General features: G+C 59.1%; 1 protein-coding gene across 8 annotated transcripts in view; it reads right to left on the minus strand.

Moving 5' to 3' along the window:
- Positions 1–22,999, minus strand: part of KCNIP2 (potassium voltage-gated channel interacting protein 2) — a 44,124-nt gene that overhangs the window by 10,001 nt on the left and 11,124 nt on the right. The window contains exon 1 of one of the 8 annotated variants that reach the window (XM_019293895.3): positions 13,985–14,335. The exons of 4 other annotated variants lie outside the window; for them this stretch is intronic. In XM_019293895.3, coding sequence (XP_019149440.1) covers positions 13,985–14,072 — 88 coding nt within the window. In that variant the 5' untranslated portion in view covers positions 14,073–14,335. Of the gene's footprint in view, positions 1–1,179; positions 6,332–6,578; positions 6,697–9,932; positions 11,027–13,984; positions 14,336–22,999 lie in introns of those variants that run through there. 3 more of the 8 variants (XM_019293893.3, XM_010409790.4, XM_039553923.1) reach the window with 3 other exon arrangements.

The raw sequence follows: 22,999 nt of genomic DNA on the forward strand, positions 1-22,999 counted from the left end.
GGCACAGGGACAAGGAGTGGATGTGCTTCAGCCACAGCCCAGCCAGATCCCAGGCAGCTCAGGGACATCCTCCATCAGAAGGGGGTTGAAAGCACCTCCTGGGCACAGCACCTTCATGTCCTCCCCTCCCTCTGCTCTACTACTAATTGCTCCTCTGATCACTCCTATCCACACAGCCTCCCATTCCGAGATCTGGCTACCCGAGGGGATGTGATCTGCAGTCCCTTCATCTCACAGCATCCCCAGTGTCAGCAAGGAGGCAGAGAAGATGGCAGCAAACCAGCCCCAAAACACATTCATGCAAAGTCTGTTGGCAGCCCTTGTCTGAGCTGGGACTGTCCGTGGCACAGTCGAGGAAGGCAGCCAAAGGAAACAAGGCATCAGCACCATGCAGCTCCCTGCACTCCCACCCTCACCAGCCACAACCAACAGGTCCTGTATCCATTGCTCTGACATATTTTGGGTCCTCCTCTTTGGCCACATCCAGCCCTATCCTCAGTACCCACTTGCCAAACTAGGAAGCACAACACCCACAGCATCCTCTTCCTTCCCCAGCCCTGGCACAGCCCCATAGGGAGGGCAAAGGGGCTCTAGCCTCTTTTGCCACACTTCCCCCATAGCCACCAGTTCCTGTAGCAGTGGGAAAGCTTTGCTCTGCATGGTGCTGCACCCCACATCCATGGCTCTTTTCTCCCAGCTCACACCTCCTCAGCCGCAGTTACCTGCAGTCCTTTTCCCCATCATCTGACAAAGCCCAGCCCTCTGCATCCCCTTGCCCTGAGACTCCAACAGCCCAGACAGTTTCCATCCCCCAGCACCCCACACATCACTGCATCCCCGTGCCTCAAGACCCAGATATCCCCCACCCTAATGCTCGCAGACACCCTACATTTCTAGCATCCTGCACCCAACACCACACATTCCAATGTCCACAAATATTCCCACCCAATATCCTAACACTCTGAAACACCCCCAGACACCCCTACTTCCCCAGTTCCCTACATCCTAATGCTGCCAGACACTCCAATGCCCTCCTCCCCCCCCCCAAAAAGCCCTAAACCACACTAATCCTTCAAAAACTCCCCTAAGCACCCTGCAGCTCTTGGGATAGGAGGAGCACCTCCACCACAACATCCCCATCTCATTGCAACCCCATCCCCATCCCTGTCCCCATCCCACCTCCCCTGGTCAGGTCGATGATGCCCAGGGCATGGAGTATCTTGAGGCTGGAGCAGAGCAGCAGGATGATGCCCACCGTTTGCAGCCCCTGCAGGTCCCAGGGTGCCTCAGCCGCCATCCCCCAGACACGCAGCCCCAGCCGGCAGCTGCTCTGGCAGCAACAGACCCAGCAACGCAGGAGAGGGGAGGGCAGGGGAGGAGAGACCTGCCTTGGCCCTCCCTCTTCCTGACCTGGCACCCACTGTGGTCCCTCGGGACACCCAGGCTGCAGAGAAGGAGAGTCCACGGAACTTCCCAAGGGACTTAGGGGTCAGGTCTCCCCCAGGGCACGCCTGCACTACACAGCCTGGCACAGGCACCCACAAAGGGGTGCAGAACTGGCACCAGTGGGTGCGGGGAGGTGGAGGAGGATCAGCTGCAATGACTTCCACCCCAACAGCAGCTTGTGGTGGCACTGGAGCTGAGCAGTCTGCAGGGACCCTCGAGCTCATCACACACTACAGGGATGCTGCTGCCACCAGCCCAGGGACCAGCTCTGCCCAGGAAATCCCCTCTGCTGCATCACAAACCACCAAACCTTCCCCCCAACAGTGTCCCCACCTTGCATGGCAGGAGTTCCCTGCCTTGGAGCTCAGCCTTGTCTGCTGATCACCTCCACAGACATCTGCAACCCTCATCTCTTCCCTCTTCCTCTGCATCTCTGCACCAGCAAGTCAGTCACAGCCACGGCTGGGGGCTGCCAGCCCTGGGTACCTTGCGTGCTGCTGGAGAGAAATGTGCTCCACAGGGTGCAAACGTGCCCCACAGGGTGCTGCCTGGAGGGAGGGCAGCACGTCAGGGACAGCCAGGGTGGGTGCTCCCCACAGCCCACCCAAAGTCCTGCTTTGAGGGCAGCAGGACAGATTCCAGCCTGGCAACAGCGGTTATTAGAAAGTCTCTTTCTGGCAGCTGTCTATGCACCTCTCACCTAAAAGCTGCTTCTGACGAGGCCACCTCCTGCCCCAGCAGTACAACAAGCCCCAGCGCAGGCACCCATGCGGGAATGAGACATTCTCCTGTATCCCTGGGAGGGGATGCTGCAGCCAAGCATGGATGGCACATCAGATGTCCTACTACCTGCGCTCCAGGGACCATGGACTCCATACTACCCAGAGCCCAGTCCAGGGCACTTGTATTCCCACCTGTGCCCAGTCCTGGGGTCTAGTCCTGCCCCTCACAGGGGAGAGGTGAAGGAGACCCCATTGAGCTCCCACAGCACCCTGCAGCCTAACACAACCCTGCACTAGAGAGTGCCAACTTCTCCCACTGCACTTGAAGGTTTCACCCTCCCCCAACAGAGCAGGGCTATAAAGAAGGGCTGTCCCAATGGGCTCCTTTGCTCTCTAGATCTCTTGCTTTTTCTCCAGCCTGTGATTTTCTCACTTCCCTGTGGCTGAATGGTCTCCTGCCCCTCCATCTGCTGGCTCAGAGCCCATCCTGGGACACAGTGGGGGCCCTGGTCCATGTTCAGCTGGGTCCCCTTGCTCCCCTCTCCAGGCACATCAGCAACAGTAAGAGCAAATCAGGCCAGAGGGAATCAGGAAGGAAGCAGTGTGAAAAGTGATTAACACAAGGCCGGAGGGAGAAGAGATTCAACAAGCTAATTAGCTCTGGCTGGGCTGAGCAGGACGTGTCACCATGCAGCAGCAGAGGCACAGGGTGCACTACAGGTGCTGTGGACCTTGGGGAGCTCAGGGCTGCCGGGAGAGCCAACACATCCTGCCCAGCCGTAGAGCCTGGCAAACCTGCTAGGCCTTGGAAAGGCAAGGGTTAAATCCACTCCATACGGGGAAATCTCTGGTGCAGCCCAGCCCAGGGAACCCCAAACTTCAGCCTGGAGTGTCTGCAGCTGTTCTGGGCTAGATTTCGATGCTCCAAGATCTACCCCCCTGCAGCAAGCTCACCTTGACCTCTGGGGTCTGTCAAAGCCACCAGGCTGGATGATGCCCTGAGCCCAGGCACCAAAGCATCACACCCCGAAGGGCCAGTCCCTCCTGCAGCCAAGATGCAGCACTCCTGCCAAAGAGGTTCCTGGAAAGCAGGAGAAATCAGGGCTTGGCACGGGACTTTGCTCTCACCAGCACCTTGGGGATGCTTGCTTTCTCCCCTCTCCAGAGGGACCCTCACCCTGAGCCAGCCATGAGGAGGTGTCCATACTGCTCATTGCCACCACCCTCCTGGCACCGTCTGGGGTGCCAGTGGCACCCAGGCATGATGCTGCTCCCTCCTGTTTCTCCCCAGATTCTGGAAGGGTTTGGCACCCTCCCAGCCCTGCTTCTCTCTCCGTATCCTGAGCTCTGCGGCAGCAGCCTCCAGGGAAGGCAGAGGCCAGCACACCCCATGTTGGGGGCTCTCCAAGACACCCCCAATCCTGCCTGCCCTCCAGCACGTACCCTGAACAGCCAAGGCAGGAACAGCCCCAGGCAGGCACCAATTATCCTGCCGACAGCAATCTGCAACTTCATTTAATATTAATCTGTGGCTGGGCTACGCGGGTGGCTCTCCCGCCTTCTCCCTCCTGCCATCCCTCCTCCCAGCCAGGACCGATTGCTCTGCGCTGAATTATTGATGCTGCACTTCAAGAGGCAAAACTGATAGTGTTTCTCTCCACCTGCCCCATCCTGAGCACTTGGCCAAAGCAGGCTCTCGGCAGGGGTCTGAGAGCCTCCTACATGGGTCTGCCAAGAGATGTTCAGGGCTGGGGACAGGCACAATGGCACAGGGCAGAGGTGGGGTGACACAGTCCATCATTGATTATCCAGCTGGTAAACAGTGTCAGTTCCAGCACTGATCACCCTGAAGATCCTGGAGCACAGTGCACTCATGGGAGATGCTCCATTGCTGCTGCCAGGCGATGGCTGTGCCTGTGCCACCAAGCCTGTGGCAGGATCCAAGGGGGTACAGTGCCAAGCAGACAGGACAAGGGGTCGCAGACAGTCAGCACTTCTGTCCAAGACCTTTCTCAGCAAAGTGCCAGCTCCAAATGAAGGATGGGGTGCTTGGGGCCTCATCCAGCTGAGTTTGGGAATGCAGCAAGCCTGGCATTGCCCCAGGATCTTGTTGCAAGATGCTCCCACTGAACCATTCCCCAGGCTTAGAGAGATTGGCTTGGTCCCCTCTGGAGCTGCTCCATTCCCAGTCCATCACTGTGGTGGCACAACACCTCCCAGCACAATCTATCCACGGGATACAACCAGCACAGCCTGTGCAGACAAACAGCCACGGCAGGGGACCAGCAGGGATGGGGCAGGGAGAGCATGGGCCAGCAGCCGGGACAGGGGAAGCACGGCCGGCAGCATCGATGGCTCCGGAGCAGGTGGCAGAGCCTGGTGTCCATTAGCAGACCCGAGCCATTAGCATTTGGTTTCAGGTTCTTTGCGGTCTCTGGGTTGTCACTGTTGACCGAGCCACGGCTTGTAAACAACCCCTGGAGGGGCACACTATTTTCCAGCCCCAGACACTGTCTGGGACCTTCCCTGGAGAGCAAAATCCTACCTGCTGCCTCTCGAGTCAAGAGGGGAAGTAACCTATGCAACAGCATCTCACCCCCATCCCAAACCACTGTCATTCACACACAGGACTCCTCATACAGTGCCCAGGGCTCAGCTTTACCTCAGCCAGTTTCTGCCCCTCAAGTGACATGTTTCCCTCTCCTCTGGGCCACTTTAGGCAATGGGAGTAATTGCTGGCAATCCAGGGCACCTGGATCCTATTCCCACCCTCACAGCTGGGGCACATCTCCAGCCAAGCCAGAGGGAACTGCAGCTCCTCAGCAAGAGAGTGTGGGTGGAGGGGGACAGGCATGCCCCTGTTCCTTCTGGAGGGGTGACAGATGACCTGGACAAGGGTGGACACAGGATGCCCCATCTCTGATGTCCCACTCTGGCCCATGCTAGGGAAAAGTCAATTGCAGGTGGACAAGGAGTGTGCCCCAGGAAACAGAGGAGCCACACAAGGCAAGGAGCAGCCCCTGCCTTGTCCTGAGCCCCTCAGCAGGGTTGCTGCAGGGGCTGGGGGCTTTCTGTCTCCACTCTTTCCACTGCACCTGGGAGGTGCAAAACAGCTGCAATCAATGCCACCGGTTTTGGCACAAAGCTTCGGGCAGCTACATGGGGAAGCAAAAGCACTGGGAAGGGGTAAAGCAGCATCTGGGGGAGGCACCTCCAAATCACCAGCAGAACTGGGGAGGGGGAATCCACCCTGGGCACAGTCAGCATGCCCTCCCCTGGCACTCACAAGGCAGGGTGTCTGTCAGTTAGGTCAGCTCCTGCCTCCGTTTCCCTCCTGGTATGATCCACCTAGGAGTGCATCTGCTGCTGGAGCACAGGGACTTAGCAAGCAGTTAAGCAGTAATGAAAACTTCCACCCATCTTTCCTGTCCTTCGATCAGGTTCACAGGGTCAGAGGGAGAGATCCCCCTGATCTGCCCGCCTCCTTCCCTCCCTATCCCCAGGCACAGCCAACCAGTAGGTGCAGTCTCAGGGTGCTGCCTGCTCCACTGCTTGTGGAGGGGAGCATTCACCACTACATCCAGCCTATGTGGGAGCCAGTGCTGGAGAAACAGAGCGGAATATCCCAGGGCACCAGTAGACCGGGAAGTTCTCTGTCTCCTCCTCACCCTGTGCATGCCCTGACGCCAGGGGCCGGGCAGGCTGCGGCATCCTTCAGAGAGGGGTGTGCAGGCATGGGCAGGGGCTGGGTGGGACCCTTCACACAACCATCACCCTGGGAGCCCAGGGAGCACCCAGGCAAGCAGTCCTGACCTCCCTCCCACCACGCACAAAGCAGAGTGCCCCGAGTGGATCCAGATTCTGCCAAGTGCGTCCCATGCACACCACTCAGCGCCTCGCACAGCCCATCCATAACTGGACAGCTCCCTCTGTGTCCTCCCACCCTGCCCAAGGGTGGGGAGAGCCAGGAACAGGGAGCCCAGCATGCACCCATCCTGCCTGAGCCTGGCTGCTCTGAAGCCTGGTGCTGAGTCCAACATCTCATGTGCAGGGTGACGTGACCACAGTCTCTGGGAACACCTTGCTCCTGTGGGGGGGCTGCGAAACACCCTAGTGCCCACATATATGCTCACACACAGTCCCAGCCCACAGCACCCCAGCACACATCAAAGTCACCACCACACAGCAGACACCCTGCCCGCCCTGTCCCCTCCCCACATCCCCAGCCACTGGGACAGGCAGGATGCTCTGCTCCTTGCACCCTGTGCCCCTACAAGCAGCCGACGGACCCCATGTCCCAGGACTCTCTCATGGATGCAGCAGCCTTGGAGCATCCTCGGGGGCAGCTCTGGACACCCACCACCTGCCCCTCGTGTCCCTGGAGGTGACAGCACCGCCCACACCCGTTACCTTCCAAGGACACAGGCTCGAAGAGGCCAAATTGCTCCAGCACCTTGACGAAGAGGACCAGGACCACCAGCACTGCAATCATCTCAAGGCCTTCCAGGTTCATGGTGGGGGTGTCTCATGGCCCCTCACTCCCCACCCCTCCCCACCACAGCCCTTGAGCCCCCTCACCCCAGCACATCAGCCGCCAGACCCGCATCCCAGGGACACCCGCCTGTGGTGGGGGTTCAGCTGCCACCCCCTACTCAGGGGCACCCGCCATCAGCCATGGGCGAGTGAGGGGTCAGCGCGGGGCTGTGGCGGGAGGCTCAGGGAGCCACGGCCGAGAGCCCAGGCAGAGCAGGGCCGTGCCTGCGAGTAAGAGTGGAGAGAGGCCAAGTGGAGGGAGGCGTGGGGGGTGGTGAGGATGGGGGGGTCGGGGGGGAAAAGAAGGCATGCCCTCCCATTCCAATGACACCACCTCCATCGATTTGCTTAATGCAGTTGCTAAGGAAACGGGCCACAGATATTAAAAGGCACTCGGTTCCCAGGGGGGGACACAGGGAGGGGCAGGACGCTGGGCACTGGCAAAACATCCAGGATGGGGATGACTCAGGTTTGTCCTCTGTGCCCCAGACATGTGTCTGCCCCACGGGGACCAACGTGGCTGAACACCTCAACATCTCCCTCCTGGAGAGTGTCTGGGGCAACAACTCCAACTGCTCCATTTCCAAGCAGGCAGATGGCTCCACCTGTTTTGCTAGGAACACCAAGGGAAGATGGGGAGCAGGTCTGGGAGAACAGGCTGGGAGCAGAGGCTGTGATGCAGGATGCCCAAGACCCTGCCAGACCCCCAAGTGGTGCAGCAATGAGCAGGAGAGGAGGAGATGCAGGGGCTAGGAGCCCAGCCAAGGTCACAGAGCAGCTGGAAACAGAGGGTGACCCTGGCATCCATGTGGCTCGAGCACACATCCACATACAGCCAATGGGGCTAAACTGAGTTCTCCTGCTCTTTTTGAACAGCACTCCAGCCCTTGCCTGGCTGTTTGATCACAAGCCACAGGGACCACCGGGGATCCAGGTGCCTGTGGTCACTGCCTATCACCAGGGGTCAGCACCCCTTGTGGTCTTCCCCCAGGGATGCCTCCGGCACTGCCCATCTCCAGGTGGATAATTCCCACATGGTACACGATGCAAGATCAGTCCTAACTCCAGCACGAGTGTGGTAAGCAGGGAGCAGGGCTGCCCCCATGCCACTGCTGCCCCCCACCCTTCCCAGTTCCCCCCGGGAGCAAGGCCAGCTGACACAGCTACAGCGGGGTGGCCATGTCCAGGCTATTGAGCAGACCCCCAGCAAGAGGTCCCAGCAGGTCTGCCCCACACCAGTCTCCCAGGAAACCCCATTACTGGCCCAGTAGGCTGCAGGTTGGTCCCCTGGCAGGGGATGGAGAGGGCTGGTGTGTCAGTCCCAGGTCGTGGCATAGCCTGGCTATCTAGTGGCTCCGTGCCACCAGGCTCAGCATCTCCTGCCCACCTGGGGCACACTCCCAAGGTTGTTCTAACACCAGCAGAAGATGACAGAGATGCATCAGAGGCCTCCTGGGGAAAGAGCTGAAAGTCTTCCCTCAGGAAACATTCCTCAGGCTGAAAGTTTTCAGACCTGGCATTTCCTTTCCTTGGAAAGAGGTGAGTTTTCAGGCACTGAGACTAGATTTCATGTGTCTGCCTCCCAGTTTTGCCCTCGAGTCAATCCCTCCGGGCTGGGGTGGCACAGACCTGTTGCACTCCTGCAGGAAGTTTCCCACTGATGTCAACTGCATTTCTAAAGCCACTTTTCCTGCTGAGCCCCAGTTACAACCCATCCTCTCCTCAAGCCTCCAGCTGCTTCCAGTGCCGATGCCTGTCCTGCAGGCCATGAGTCTATTTTTGCAGCCTAATTTTGGCCAAACATAGAGGAAGATGAGCCCTTCCAGCCTGATCCAGAGGGTTTAGGGCAGCTTCTCTGCAAAGGGAACCTGCTGAGCCCATGTGAACGGGCTATCATCAGCCCCTCATGTGTCTCTGGCAGCATTGTGGGATGCTGGGGCTGAAGGGCACAGTGGCAGGTCAGTCATGGAGCTTCCCCACCTGCCCCTGTGCCTCTCCCGTGCCAGCTGTCCTCCCCAGCGGAGCAGTGATAATTCTCCCGCTGGCCACCATGTCAGGATTACATATTTCCATGCTGGAGACATTAATAAAACCCTCCACTGTTTGCTGCCAGCATGAGACAGAATCCCACCAGGACCAGCACAGGCACCCGGCACTGGTCCCGTGTCCCACTGTGACACACTGTGCCCAGCTCCCAGGACCACCAAACTCCCCAGAGCATATTCCCAGAGCATATTCCCTCTGACCAAGGGCAGCCCCAGATGAGCTAGGTGTGACAAAGGACCACCCCTTCACCTCACCAAGGTCCCCGGGATGTTACTCCATCTGGAGCTGCCCCCAGGATGGAGGAGACACAAGGGACCACACGTGGGACTTCACCAATGGAGCCAGACCCGCAGCTGCCTGCAGGGGATGCTCAAAAGCATACACACCCCACCAGAAGCGTGGGGCAGGGCTTTGCCCCCTGTCCCAGTGAGGGGCATTGCTCCCAGGGGTGCTCCTTGCCCCTGCAGCCAGTCAGCGTTTGGCCATGCTGTGCGAAGATCCTCAAGGCCCTGGCTGAGCTGTGCAGAGAGAAGTCTCACGGATGGATGGAGCAATGCACACCCCGGGCAGGAGAGGCTCTGCACGTCCCCGGACTCATGATGCCAGTTTCACCCCTCCTGCCCTGCTCCTTGCCTTGGAGTGTCACCCTGCAAACCTCCGGCACTCACATCCCACTGCAGCGGGGCTTGGAGAGACCCTTCACCGGGGAAACTGGGACCCCCACCACATCCCAGAGCTCCCCAGCACACCGGCTGAGGACCAAAGATGTGGGTCACGCCCAAAGGGACCCAGAGCCTCAAAATGCAGATTGAGGCCCAAGCATGAGCCCTGGCCACCCTACAAGAGCGGGAGGCTCCAGAGAGTCCATCTGCATCCCCATCTCACAGCAAGGGGCAGCAGTACCTAGACACAGGCAGCATGGTGGACCCCGGAGCAGCCCTGGATAGAGCCCTGAGCCACAGCTCAGCGCCGGGGCTGCCACCGGCTGCTCTCACACACAGCAGAGCAGGACCAGGGCCAGGAGGAACAAATGAAGTGGCTGAGGAGGAGATGGAGGTCTCTCAGAGAGGCAGAGAGGGAGTCCCCAGTCCACCTCTCCCACACCAAAGTGGCTCGCCTCACCACTTGTTTTGTGGAAGCGGACGGGGCGGGCCACCCTGTCCCCCCATGTCCCCAGCCCCGTACCTTCAATGCCGCTGATGATTTTGAAGCAGCGAGTGGTGAACCAATAGGAGATGAGGAGGAGGATGGCAATCAGGGAGGCATAGAGCAGGCTGTCGTTGTGCAGGGATGTCCTCTCCATGGCTCCATCCCCTGTGTCCGCTCGCGCCCCCAACCCAGCCCCGCCGTGCTATCTGGGGCAGCCCTGTCCCGGCAGTCCCCCTGCCAGAGGAGCCGGCCACCGCGGGCAGGGAGGCGGGGGGCCGCACGGGCAGGCAGGCAGGTAATTGGGAGCGTTGTGTGAGAACCAGGCTCCCAAACCAATTACCTTAATTGTGCTCAGACAGCACATGGCAAACAGTTAAAAATAACCCTCCTGGCCCGGGGGGAGAGTGGCACCATCAGCCAGGAGAAGGAAGCAGGGGGCAGAGAACAGACGGGGCTCGTTACACGTGTGGCTGTGTCTCAGTGCCATGGGGCCAGCAAGGCATCACCACAGCCCAAGGGCTGCTCTGAGTTCCCTGATGACCTTGGGATCCTCAGGGCTCAGCCCCTTGCTGCCACACCACAGGTGAAGCTGGGAGTCCTGGAAACGGGGCTCCCTAGGGAATGATGCTGCCAGGATCTCTGCTGATGCCTGTGTCCGTCCTTGCTCCAGACACGGGGCCTTGAAGGAAGGTGTCTTTGCAGTTCTGCCATCCTGGAGAGCTGGGTCTGGCAGAGAGGCACTGGCATCTCATTCTCTGTGTCCCACAACAGCACCTCCCCAGGGATGTCTGCGTTCAGCATCTGTTTTTCCCAGCCTGGAGTCAGCCTGATTCCTGCTCTGTGACGCTGGGTGCATTTAGACAGTACCACAGTGGGTTTGGGCGCACTCACTCACAGATCCCAAACCACGTGGGATTAGCTGCACCTATGCCTGAGACACTTCTGGTCACTTCACAGCACTTGGCCCTATCTGCTGCCCCATGGGATATATGGCTGAGGAACATGCTGGACCCAAGTGTGTCATCCCAAACCCTCTTTGCATACAAGATGTCCCATCTCTACCCTGCACCCACGTCCAGGGAATGTGGCCAGCCGGGTGTGGGTGAGGAGTACAGCGCTGCCCCAGCTGTGCCCCTTTCAGGGAGCAGAATCCAAGCATCCAGATCCGTCTCTCCCTCCCTCCCTTCTCTCTCCCCCAAGATCAGCTGCTCTGAGGATCCACAGGTGACACAGGACAGGATGGCAAAGTGCCCATGGCTCAGCACTGGAGAGAGCAGCAGGCCCTTAACATTGCCCCAGGACCAGCTATGCCAGGACAGGCAGCCCAGGCTGGCACTGAGTCCATGCCACCTGTCCTACTTTGGGCTGTAACAATAACAGCCATGAAGTTATACCCACCCAGCCACCCCCGCCCTGGCTCTCAGGTGTTGCCAGCAGCACAGCCCTGCGACACAGCTAAATTTAAACCTCCCGCCAGCCACCTGCTGGGTGGTGTATAAATAAGCCATGGAGTGGGGTTTCTTCCCCAAAAAGCAGCTCCATGCACACAGCATGCCACAGGCACACATGGGGCAACACCCAGAGCCATCAGGTAGCAGGTCCCTGTCTCCATCCTCCCAGCACCACCAGCAGCTGGGGAGGGGGAACTGCCCCCAGCTGCAGGATGGAGCAGATGGGGACGGAGAAGGGCAATCATCCATCGTCAAGGGACCTGTCTCTTCAGGAGGGGACCATGCATCTTGACTGTGGCCAGGCTCTGCCCTCCATGAGAGCCACCCCTGCCCTCCATGAGAGCTACCCCTAAAGTGCTCTTCACCCAGTGCTGCAGGGTGTTAGGGCACTACCTCCACAAAATGTGCCATAGGACCTGCTGGGCCACAATGAGGTGATGGTCCCTCGGCACAGCTGGGCAGCTGCTGCCCAGATCCCTTGGGTGCTCCTGACCTGCTGGGGGGCCAGCCTGATGGATAGGAATTTCTCCTTTTTTTTGGTTCTCGGGGCCATCATCCATTAGGGAGAGTTAAATTTAGGTTAAAGCCAATCCCTTATTACCTTGCTGCTAATCAGAGCGCGAGCAGATTATTAATAAGCACATTAAAATATTGGTGAAATGCTATTTTTGGGAGGTGAAGTCACAGTTTTAATCTGGTTAATTGATTGAGTCATTTCTCTTTCCCCTCTGGCGACCCGTCCTTGGCCGGCTCCCCAGGGCACCCAGCCAGGGGACCCCTTACCCCGGGCCCACCCGGTCAGGCACCCAGTGCCTTCTACAGTGAGCTCCATGGGACCTCCTTCACCTGTGCAGGAAGGGCAGAGGGTCACTGCCCCCCAAAAGGGAATGATGGGGTAGGATAACAGCTGGAGTTGGGTCAGTATCTTGGTGACCCAAGGACTGGAGCAGCAGCTGGGGAAGAGGGGATGCTGCAGAGGGGAGAAGGCTGTGCAAGCCCCACATCCCACACCCAACTCAGAGCTGCCCAGCTTTGGGTTTCACCCCACTTTGACTTGTCCCAGAGCTTGGGAGAACACCAAGAAGAGGGTGAGGGTAGTCAGAGCCCCACAGCCAGCCATGCCCTCTGTGCCCATCCCAATCCCCTGCACACCCAGCAGGGCTGTAGGGAAAGCCCTTGGTCCTGCTCAGCACCACACATGGCCACTCCAGAGACCCAGTCCCAGGGGACACCTGCTACAGCAACAATGCCATAGCACCCAGCTGGAAAGCCCAGGACACTGGGAGAAGGACCTGCAGGACATCCTTGCAGGTGGTGGGGTTCGGGAGCATCCTGAGGTCCCATTCCCTCTTTGCTCCATCACCTGCAGCTCTGCCCCTCATGCCCTGGGCTGGACTCAGCTGACTCATCCTCTGCCCCCTCCACTCTGGGCAAGTTGGCTGGTACCCAATGGAGCCAACTAGCGGGGATGGACCTGGCACTGCTTGCGGCACACCCAGGCTCTAGAGCCGGGCATGCTGCTGGGCTTGGGGGGACTGTCCCCTGCTTTGACCAGGAGCCTCCATCCCAGGGCTCATGTCCCTGTGGGCAGGAAGGTAGCATGCCAGCTGGGCATGGCTCACAGGTCAAATATTGTTCCCACATCGCAGCCTCCAGGGCTGTGCCAAGTGCATCTCCATGCTATCCCTGCATTTCTCTGGCCCCAAGGATAGGCACAGGCTGCGGACACCCAGGGGTTTCCCCATGCAAGGAAGGGACAGAACCTGGGAGGGGTTTCCCAGGCAGGCTGGTTCCTGGCAAAAGCAGTGCAAGTCCCAGCCCTGCTCCGAGGCGTGATGCTGCCACATTGGCCTAACAAGGCTTTCCCTGCACTCATGGTACAGTGAATCACTTCCCAGCACTGTCGGGGCCCAGAGGGGCAGCCCAGTGGTCCTCTGCAGGGCAAGGCCATGGGGATGGCAACTTTGTCCCTGCACAGGGACACAGGGACAGGGGCAGGAGTAGGGCACCCAGAGTCCCAGCATACACAGGTGCATGATGACCTCCACAAGATATGCCCACTGGGTTTAGGAGGTGGTTCTGGGTTCACACCCAGAGGAGGGGGTTCTGGGCAGCTGGCAGGGCAGTGCAAGGACCAGGCACAGGGGTGAGGGGTCCTGCCACGAGCACACAGCATGCAGCTCTGTCCCCAGGACCAAGCATCCCAGGACAAAAGCACGGTAGATGTAGGCACCAGGGCGTGTCCGTGCCCTGGCTCATGGGGCACACCCAGGACTTCTTTGCCCAGCTAGATGGAGGGCACAGCTCCAGCCCCAGAGGAGTCAGATTCCTTGACATGTCAGGGAACAGTCAGACCAGCTGCAGTTCTTTCATGCTCGACTTTGCATCAGTCCCCTCCCCAAACAAAACGTTCCCCTCACCCCAGGGCCACAGGGGGCCTTCAGGGGCTTTTGTTGCCTCCTGGAACCGTCTTCAGCTCTGCTCCACACGGAGCTCAGTACAACCCCTCTGCCAGAGGCTGAAGCACTCAGCACCTAAACAGCATTTCTCCCCTCCCCAAATGACCCCACAGAGATCACCCGACAAACACCCCCTCTCACATAACAGAGATCCCGTGTCCCCCAGGGCGGCACCTACCTTGGGAGAGAGTCCCGGTGACAAACTGGTAGAAGAAGCGGATCACCCGGCCCAGCTGCCTCTTGCAGCGCTGCTGGCAGTGGCTCATGGCTCCAGCTCCCAGCGCTGGGGAGGGACCCAGCCGCACTCCCTCCCGGCTGCCAAACAGCCCCCCAGCTCCTCCGAGCAGCGGGCGATGCCCGGTGGAGGACTGAACCTTTCTGCCCGGAGCGAGCCTGCGGGCATCGGCGCCCGGTCCAGCCCGGCGGAGCGGGCAGCGGCAGCGCCCGGCAGCGCGGCAGCCGCCGGCCCCGCTCCCCGGCGGCGGGCAGCGGGAAGTTTTGCGCGGGGATGCTCCGGTGCAGGTGGGCACTGGGACAGAAGGTTAGGCGGCGATGCCTCTCCCGGGGCTCAGGCTCACGAAAGCTGACCGCTGAGAGGGAGCGGCGTGTCTGGGTTCGCCCCCCCGGGCCGTGCCCGCCCGCCGGCCCCCTCCGTGCCGCAAAGTTGCGGGGAGCGGCGGGGAGCAACGTCGGGGTGATGCGGGGTGCCGGGGAGCCCGGTGGTGCCAGCCAGTTCTCCGGCAGAGGCGGATGGACGTCTCCCTGGCTGGCAGAGCCTCGGGTTGCCCCTGACTCCTGATCCGCCCCTTGGCATCAGCTCGACCCGGCAATTCACGCCCCGGCTGGCCGGGAACCGGAGGCAGGTTGGTATGGCAACCCGCAGACTCCACAGGTCCCGCTGACCAATGAGGCACCGCTGCATCCCAGGGCCGCCTCTCTCCAAGAGCAGGCAAGGATGCTCCTTCCGGAGGGAAGCCGGCACCGAGAGCATCCTGCATCCCTGGACATCAGCCATCCACTCCTACTATCAAGAGTTATGAGCATCCTGCATCCCTGGGCATCAGTCCTTCAGCCCTGCAAGTGTCTTGCATCTCCAGGCATCCACTTCTGCTGGCTCCACACCGGGGAGGAGACAAGGATGGGTGCAAGGATAAGAGGAAGAGGAGTCAGACTCCGAGACCACCCAGGCTAAGAGCTCCTCAGTCCAAAACTCAGCCTGTCAGCGGTCTGCTAACTTACACAGTATGCCAGAGCCAGAAGACAGACTGGAGTGTGGTGGCAGTGGGATTTCCCTGCTCCCAGAGCCAGCCTGAGATGGTCTGTGCACACTCAAGACAACATCCCTTCCCCAAGTCCCATTTTCCCAGGTGTATTCCATCTCTACAGTGCATTCACACCCCACAGCAGCAGGATTCTATCAGTTCTGAATCCATCCAGGCTCTATAATCTCATAAATTTCATCTCTTATTAATAGGGAAGGAAGTGTACAAAAAGGGACCTGATGGAAATTACAGCTTCTACTCCCTGGGGGATGGAAAAGAGGGTGGAGCCATGATACAGCCAGGAACAGCCAGACTGTCCAGTCCCTACTAATACCTCAAGAAGGAGCCCTAAGGGAAGGGGCAAGAGCACCACCACCTCCCACCAACCCTGTACTGTGGTTGGCATAGGGAACCTCACCCCTTGCTCCCCAAAAGAAGGGTCATTCCCTCCAAACCAAGCCCCCCCGTCTTACACAGGCTATGACCCTGCAAAAGGGGAGCAGCTGCCCAACAGAGTGTCTCCACACCACGGTATGACAATGTCCCAGTATGGGGGGCACCAGCAGCAAGGGATGCTGCACTGGTCACTGCATTGCTGAGCCAGGTTTGGAGAGATCCTAAAAAAGGCACAACACACAGCACAGCAGGGACTCGCATCCACAAAGCCCCAGGCCAGGGAAAGGCTGCAAGGGACATCGACGTCACAAGGGGAAGGGGACAATCCAGGCCAGCTGAGGCAGAGTGGGCAGCTCAGCAGTCAGAGACACAGATGTAGAGATAATCTGTGAATGCAACACCTTGACTGAATCTACCCCTGTGAACCACTTGCCCCCCACCTGAAAGTTCAGAAATTTGGGTAGCCAGCAGTTCCCAGTCCACTCCTGCCACTTTCCAGTGACAGGTCTGGGGTTTAGGACCCTCAGATACCCCAAAGTATCCAGGAGCTCTGCTCCTGGCTCAACCCAACAACACACATTGGGACAGTTTCTTGCAGTGACCAGGTCCCGTGAGCTGTGTGATGCAAGGCCAGATCCTGCAAATGCACACCGTCCCCAATGCTGGGGGAGAGGAGCAGCTCCGCAGCATGTCCACGGGGACCAGCCAGCACAGCTCAGACCAAGGCAGCTGCCGCATCCCAAAGGCCCGCGGGATACAGGACAGGTGACAGAACAGCCACAGGAGGGTGCCAGAGCCCACAGTACGTGACAGCAAACAAAAGTTTGCAGATCCATCCCAAACCCCAATATCCAGCTCCTTGGAAGCCAGTTTCCATCTGACAGGGAAAGTTGCTCCATCCCAGCATGTCCCGGGCGGGTGAGACATGCAAGTGCCATCCTGTGCACCCTGGTCGTGACGGTCATGCGGGACAGGGGATTTCCTGTCCCTTTCCGGAGCAGCAGATGTTGGCCATCCTGATCACCGACCCTGCTCCTCTCTGGGAAGCCGAGCAGGAATTCAGCACAAATCAAAAGCAAGCCACAAGGCAGCTGTTGAGCCCACCCTTACACAACTTTTCTTGCTAAAGACCCCACCTGGGTCACATCCACCACGGGTGCCACTGCAGGGTACATCCTACCAGCCTCCTGCCCGACAGCCCAGCCTGTGGTTCTCCCAGACCTGCTCCCTGCTTAAGGAGGCCAGTGGTTCCCCAGCCCCTCCCCCAGCTGCAGCCCCAGGTGAACTCCAATCCCCACAGTGCCTCACTGTGGGGCAAAGGACATCATCTTCCAAAAAGATACCTGTGCCCCCAGAGCACCTGCTGGGCCCCCAAAGGGGACATGCCATTGCTGGAGCTGCAGCAATGGGAAGGAGGAAGACTATAGCTCCAGGCTCTGTCTCCAGCTCATGCTCCCCCCATTAGACCCTGGCAAAGGGAGATACTGCCCGCACCTCCTAATGCCGAGCCTGCGCTGGGGACCAGCCCAGCTCCCCGCTGTAGGGGATAAAGGGCAAATTCAGAGACTGAAGACCAACATTGTCCCGCACTTCCCTGCCCCAGTCCCATGCCTGCCTGCGGACTGTGCCGGGACACCTCCAGCTTGGAGGCACAGGAGCCGGGACAGGCAGTACAGGCCATGAGACGCGCCTGTGATGCCCTGGGTGGGGACACGGACTGCCCACGCTCCGTGCCCCACGCTCCGTGCGGCCGCGGTGCCGCTGCCTGACGCTGAGAGGAGCCCCGGTACAGCGCAGCAGAGCGGCGGAGCCACGGGAGGTGAGCCGGGGACACGGCTCGTTCAGACGGCTGTGGCAGCTGATGGCACACGGGGGACAGGAGGGGACACGTGCTGTTGTGTTGGAGCGTGGCCCTGCACGCCTGTGAGAGGATGCACGGGAACCGTAAAGGCCGTGCGGCCGCCACGGTCCGCTGGCAGTCCCTTGGAGGCTGAAGGGACAGTGACAGCACCGCCGAGGAGGGGGACACGACACAGCTGCCCACACCAGAGCCATTGCTTCCTTCCCTACCCAGGTCCTCTCCTCCCGAGATGGCTTCCTGGCAGATACATCCTTCCTAAAGCACCGATTACCGGGCTGGTACCTGCCGAGGGAATGCAGGGAGCTGCCGGGGGAATTCACGCTGCTTCCTGGCCATGAAATATTCATTAGCACAGCCGCCAAGAGAAGGGGGGAAATAAAAGATAAACAGAAGAGTGTGGGGGGAGAAGACACAATGCTTGCAGGCAGCTCAGCATGGTGGTGACAAGCCCATGGAGTGGCTGAATCAAGGTCTTTATACCAGTCATCACACCAATATGTGGGTCCCCTGGTGTCCATGCAAAGTCTGACTCGCTGTCACAGGTGTCGTGGGCACATACACACCCCTAGAAAATGCAGCCAGGAACGAGCAGTCCTTGCAGGCACGTTCAGCACGGGTAGGGATGCCCTGTGATGTGCACATCACCAAGGGGCACCATGCTGGGTTGGTGGTCGGAGGCTGTTCCTGCCTGTGCCAGCCCTGGATGGTGCCTGGGCTTCAAAGTATTTCAGCCTGGGCTACACCGCCCCCCCCCCCCAGGGAGAGAACCAGAGCAGGGCCCCAGCCAAGGGCCACCTTGGCCAGGGCATCTCTGGGCTCTCTGGAGTCATCCCGTGGCTGGCAGAAAGCAGATGCCAACATTTATCTCAGGGAGGAAGGGCTGTCAGGGTGGGAGGCACATTTCCAGTAATGGGAAAGGGCAATCAGGAAGGGAAGGAGGAAAATTTCCATTACCAAGGAAGGACAATCAAAGTGGGAAGGATGCAGGACATCCTGCGACCCTGTGCCAAGCCTCAACCCACCACTCAAGCCCACAGCGACTGAGCAAATGCTCTATTCTCTATCTAAATAATTCAAACTCACCCTTTTTTTGGGATGGAGGGCATACATATCCCAGCAATGCCAGACCCACAGCTGTTTGGCAGGGAAAGAGCAGGTCCTGGCTCGAGGGAGAGCTCAGCAGGACTCACCCCAGAGCCAGGACACGATGAGGGAGAAGCAGGCGGCAGGGATCACTTCAGGAGCCATGAGCTTCTGGTTCCAGACACGCCACATCGGGCGCGGGTGGCTCCGTGGGATCCCAGCACCGCTGCCACCAGCAGAGGAAGGCTCAGCCCAGCCAGCCCCGCGTGCTGTTGCTCTGCTCCTGCCTCCTCCCAGCCCGGGGAAACCGCAGCCTCCGGGTCTGGGGGAAGTGCTGAAAACGTGATGCCAGAGAAAATAAATAAGGCAGCTAATGAGGTAATTTGCATAGCTATTAGTAGTCAGGATTTGCAGCGGGTCTGACATGGGATGTGCTGTCACAACGAAGTGCAGCCCGAGGGCTCTGCTGTGCTTGCAGAGGGAAACACAAAACAGCCGTGCTGCGGGCACACCGCAGGCACCCACCGCAGGCACCCACCGCAGGCAGCCGCCGCCCCACCACCGGGCAGGCGAGGGGGGCAGGAGCAAATCCAGCAAGGAGGCGGAGGAAGGTTCGGAGCAGGGCACACGGCCTGGGAGGAGCTGTGTGCTCTAACCGTGAGCCCCTCCTGTCTTTGGCCACACACCCTGCGGCTTGGCCCTGGGATGTACAGATCATGGGCCAGCACACAGCTCCCACCTTGCCAAGGCACGTCCATGAAAGCACGAGCTTGTGAAGGCCAAGGAAAAGCTGCCAGCAGCCCAGGCTGCCTCGAAGGGCAGCCCTGCCATGTCACAGCCAGCTGGCTCCATGTGCTTTCCCATCCAGAGCTGGCCACAGCTCCCTGCATCCCTTACATCTGCTTGCTCCCTTGTGAACCTGGCCTAAAACACATCCCAGGACAAGCACAAATCCTTTCCTACCCCAATCTTTGCTGCCAGCAAACCCAGCTCACTCTGACTCCCAGCAGAAGGTGCAATTTTTGGGATGTAGGACTGTGCATGAAGCATAATGCCATCAACAGCTCTGCATCATAACTGCACCCATCCTTAGCTGTTCGGGTCAGGAATCATTGAACCCCAGCAGGCAGGAGGGCACTGGTCATCCTGGTATATTCAGGAATGCAGGGGCAACACACTTGCAACCTGTGACACTGCTGGATCCCCAGGCTGCTGTGCCCAGTAAATTGGCCATGTGATGGAGAGGAATGGCAAGCAGGGCCACTTTCCCCGGGGCTGCCAGGGCATGTCTGGCTTTGATCACAAACACGCGACGACAGCTCAGCTCGTTCTCAGCTGGTGGATCTTGCTAAAAAATGCATGTGACGTGATCTGTCTGCTCAGGAAGGCGCTGCCAGGGAAAGAACCCAGCCCAGCGCTGTGCACTGGTCCTGCAGCACCCACCTGCCAGCAGCTGGCAGGCAGCAGGTGATGGGGCAGCAGCCTGTGGCACCACGCTAGGGACAAGCACATGCCAAAGCACCTCTGCAATGCAGGGAAAGGATGAGGCACCCCCACCATCTGATGGCAGACACAAGCAGAAAGACCCAACGAATGTGTGGTTGGACAGACAAATGGACACAAACTCCACCACCAATTTGGGTGGTGCATGTCAGGCCAAGATGAAGGTCAGAGCCCCCCAGGGACCACCCTGGTGTGTCCATCACCCCCAGAACCCCCATGATGGCCCCCAGACATCCAGGTTGCCCTGAGACACTGACTGCTCCCAAGCTGAATTTTTTTCGTCAGTTCTGCTAAATATTTTAGGTATTTACACAGAAAAGCTCTCTGTGCTCGGCGGCATGTCAGCCCCCTTGGCATCACACAGGCGGCCACAGACACACCCGCGCCCGCCAGGGCATGAATAATTCATTGACCCCATGAACAGGATAGAAGCGGCGGGTAGGAGGGGACAAAGTTGGGGGAACGGCTTCATCAACCCCCACCCTGGCTCCTGGCGTGCACCCCGAGTGTCTCCATGTCCTGCAATGGGAAGGCTAAGAACTGCACCAACAGCTGCAGGGAAACAGACGCACAGGGAAGGGAAAGCAGCCAGGAGCTGAACCCAGCCCTGGTTATAGGGCTGACACATCGAGACTGCAGCTGTAAGCAAGTAGAACCATAACCTGCCTGGACCATCTGGGGGCATTTCAGAGCTTGTTGTGTCTGAAAAGCACAGCAATGTTGGGGCATTTATCAGGATATATCAGGCAGTGAGGCAGCACAGCCCCCAGCACCTCCAAAGAGCATGGTCTTTACAAGTGGGCACCTTGCTGTATGGGGGTGCACAGCTCGCACTGGGGCACAGCACAGACACGGCATCTCCTTATCCCAAACCGAATCTTTCTGCTCCTCAGATGCTGACCTTGCTCCATGCCCATGGCACCCCATGAAAATCAGCAAGGATTTCCATCCCCAGCCCTGTTCCAGTGCCCACTCCAAGCCTCACCAGGGTCTCCTGAATTGAGAGGCTGGGAAAAATCTCAGCCTGGTCACAAGCGCTGCCAGCCCTGCCCCCAAGTCTGCTCCAGGAGAGGACATGGTCCTCAGCATCTCTCCAGCCTTGCCACCCTCACCACCCCAACACCAAGCCACAGGGACAGTGACAAATGAAATGAGCTCCTCACAATCACACATAGGTTGGGCTCCAGCAAGTGGGAGGTGGCACTAGGCTCATTTCCTTGCAATCAGCACTCTCTTGGCCACCAACAGATCTGATTCTGCAGGGTGACAGGAGGAAGCACAGTGGGAGCAGGCTGGGACACGACCTCGGCTCCCACGTGTTCAGGCAGCCCGGGGCTGCCTGTGGGCCAGGGAGCGGGACACCCTCTGTCACCCAGGCGGATGCTGCCGCGCCGAGTGACACGGGCTATTAGCACCAGCGCTTATCCAGAGGCTCCGGCACACACTGGCTGCACAGCTGGGAGAGGGAGATAAGACGCCCGGAGGGGAAACATACTTCAAATGGCAGGAATCTCCCCCAAAATGGACTTGGCTTGAAGGCACCGAGAGTGTTTGCTGCTATTAATAACTCCAGCACTGCAACGAGGCGCGTGCCCTCAGCTCAGGGAAACATGGCAACAAGGCAGGGAGGGAGAGCAAAGTGGTGCTGGAGATGGGACTGAGGTCCTGACCCATGGCTCCTCACCAAGCCCATGGAGCCCCCATGCCAATCACACCCCAGCACTGGCCTGAAGCCCCTGGATGGGTGGCTGGGTGGACCTGGGGGGCTCAGGGAAGGGCAGACATTGCCTTTCAGTGGTCAGTGCTGCCTTTCCAACTGTCCACAGCTCACCTGCACCTTTCTCCAGCCTCAAGCCAAGACACTGCACATCCCCATGGCTGGGCTAATGGCCCCCCATGCAGCACTGACCCTCTCTCCACTTGTTCCCTGGGTGATGGCTCAGCCCTCCACCCTGCTGCGCTCTCTGCCCCATGGGCCAGCAGGGCTGCCCACTCAGCATCTCCAGGGCACCCGCTCAACCCACTGGCAGCCCAGGGGGGCCCCCACAGACTGCCTTTTAAACTGACATTTTGGGGACAGGAGAGCTATTTTCGGTTGTTTCAGAGGCAGTGTTTCCATTGCAGTTTGTCTGCCTCCACTGGAGGGAGGGATGCTCTCCCTGGAGGTGCCATGGCCGGCAGCTTTGTGTTGGGCTGTGGCGCCCAGCACCCGCTCCGCACCACTGGGTCATCCTCATCCCTCCTCTGCCTACCCAGTGCCTGGACCCACTGTGCTCGGGAGATATCCCTGGGTTCCCACTTGGCCAGGAGGGTCAGGAGCATCCCATGTGGAAGAGGGGTGGTGGAAGGCACAAGGCAGAGCCTGGGGGCCTTGCTCCTGCCTAAGACCTTCTCAGCATCAGCAAGTTGTCTTCTACACACCTTAATGAGACAATCCCAAAAATGAGCACACAGAGCTGAACAGCCCCCCCTCCCTGGAGCCCCCAGGCACTCTTGATAGGAATAAATGTGCCTGGCAATTATGGAGGGAGAGTACAGCCTCCCAGTGCAAGACCTGCTGAGAGACGCAGAAATAAATATGTTAATAATCAAATATCTATCCTGTGTCTGAGCTCACGGGAGGACTTTCAAGTCTAATTAGCGGAAGATTTGTACCATTGCTGCCAGGCCTCGAGGGACAATTTGCCGTGGTTCCCACAAAGTGAGAGGTTCTGCTATAACTAGCCAGCAGCATCTCGTCTGCAAGGATTACCTCCAAACCTCCCCCGCGTTCTGGGCTGGGGGCAGGAGGGACCCAGGTTAGCCAAGATGAGAGATGGCCCCAGGCTTTAATCTGTGCCAGTCAAGTCTGGAGCTGCAAATCCAGGGCAGGCAGGAGGACAGGCTGTGAGGTTGGGCAGCACACCAGGAGAGCTACCCTGAGCCAGCAGGTCATCCCATGCTCCCACATCTGTACACAACCCCTACGTCGTCATGGAACTCCTCTTCCCACAACATCCTGCCACAAAATCCCAGAGTGCCTCTAAAACTGCTCCATCTCCAGACAGATCATTTCCAAGCCAGGGTTCCGACACCCAGCGCTGTTCAC

This window comes from Corvus cornix, chromosome 6 (assembly GCF_000738735.6).
Source record: "Corvus cornix cornix isolate S_Up_H32 chromosome 6, ASM73873v5, whole genome shotgun sequence".
NCBI lineage: Eukaryota > Metazoa > Chordata > Aves > Passeriformes > Corvidae > Corvus > Corvus cornix.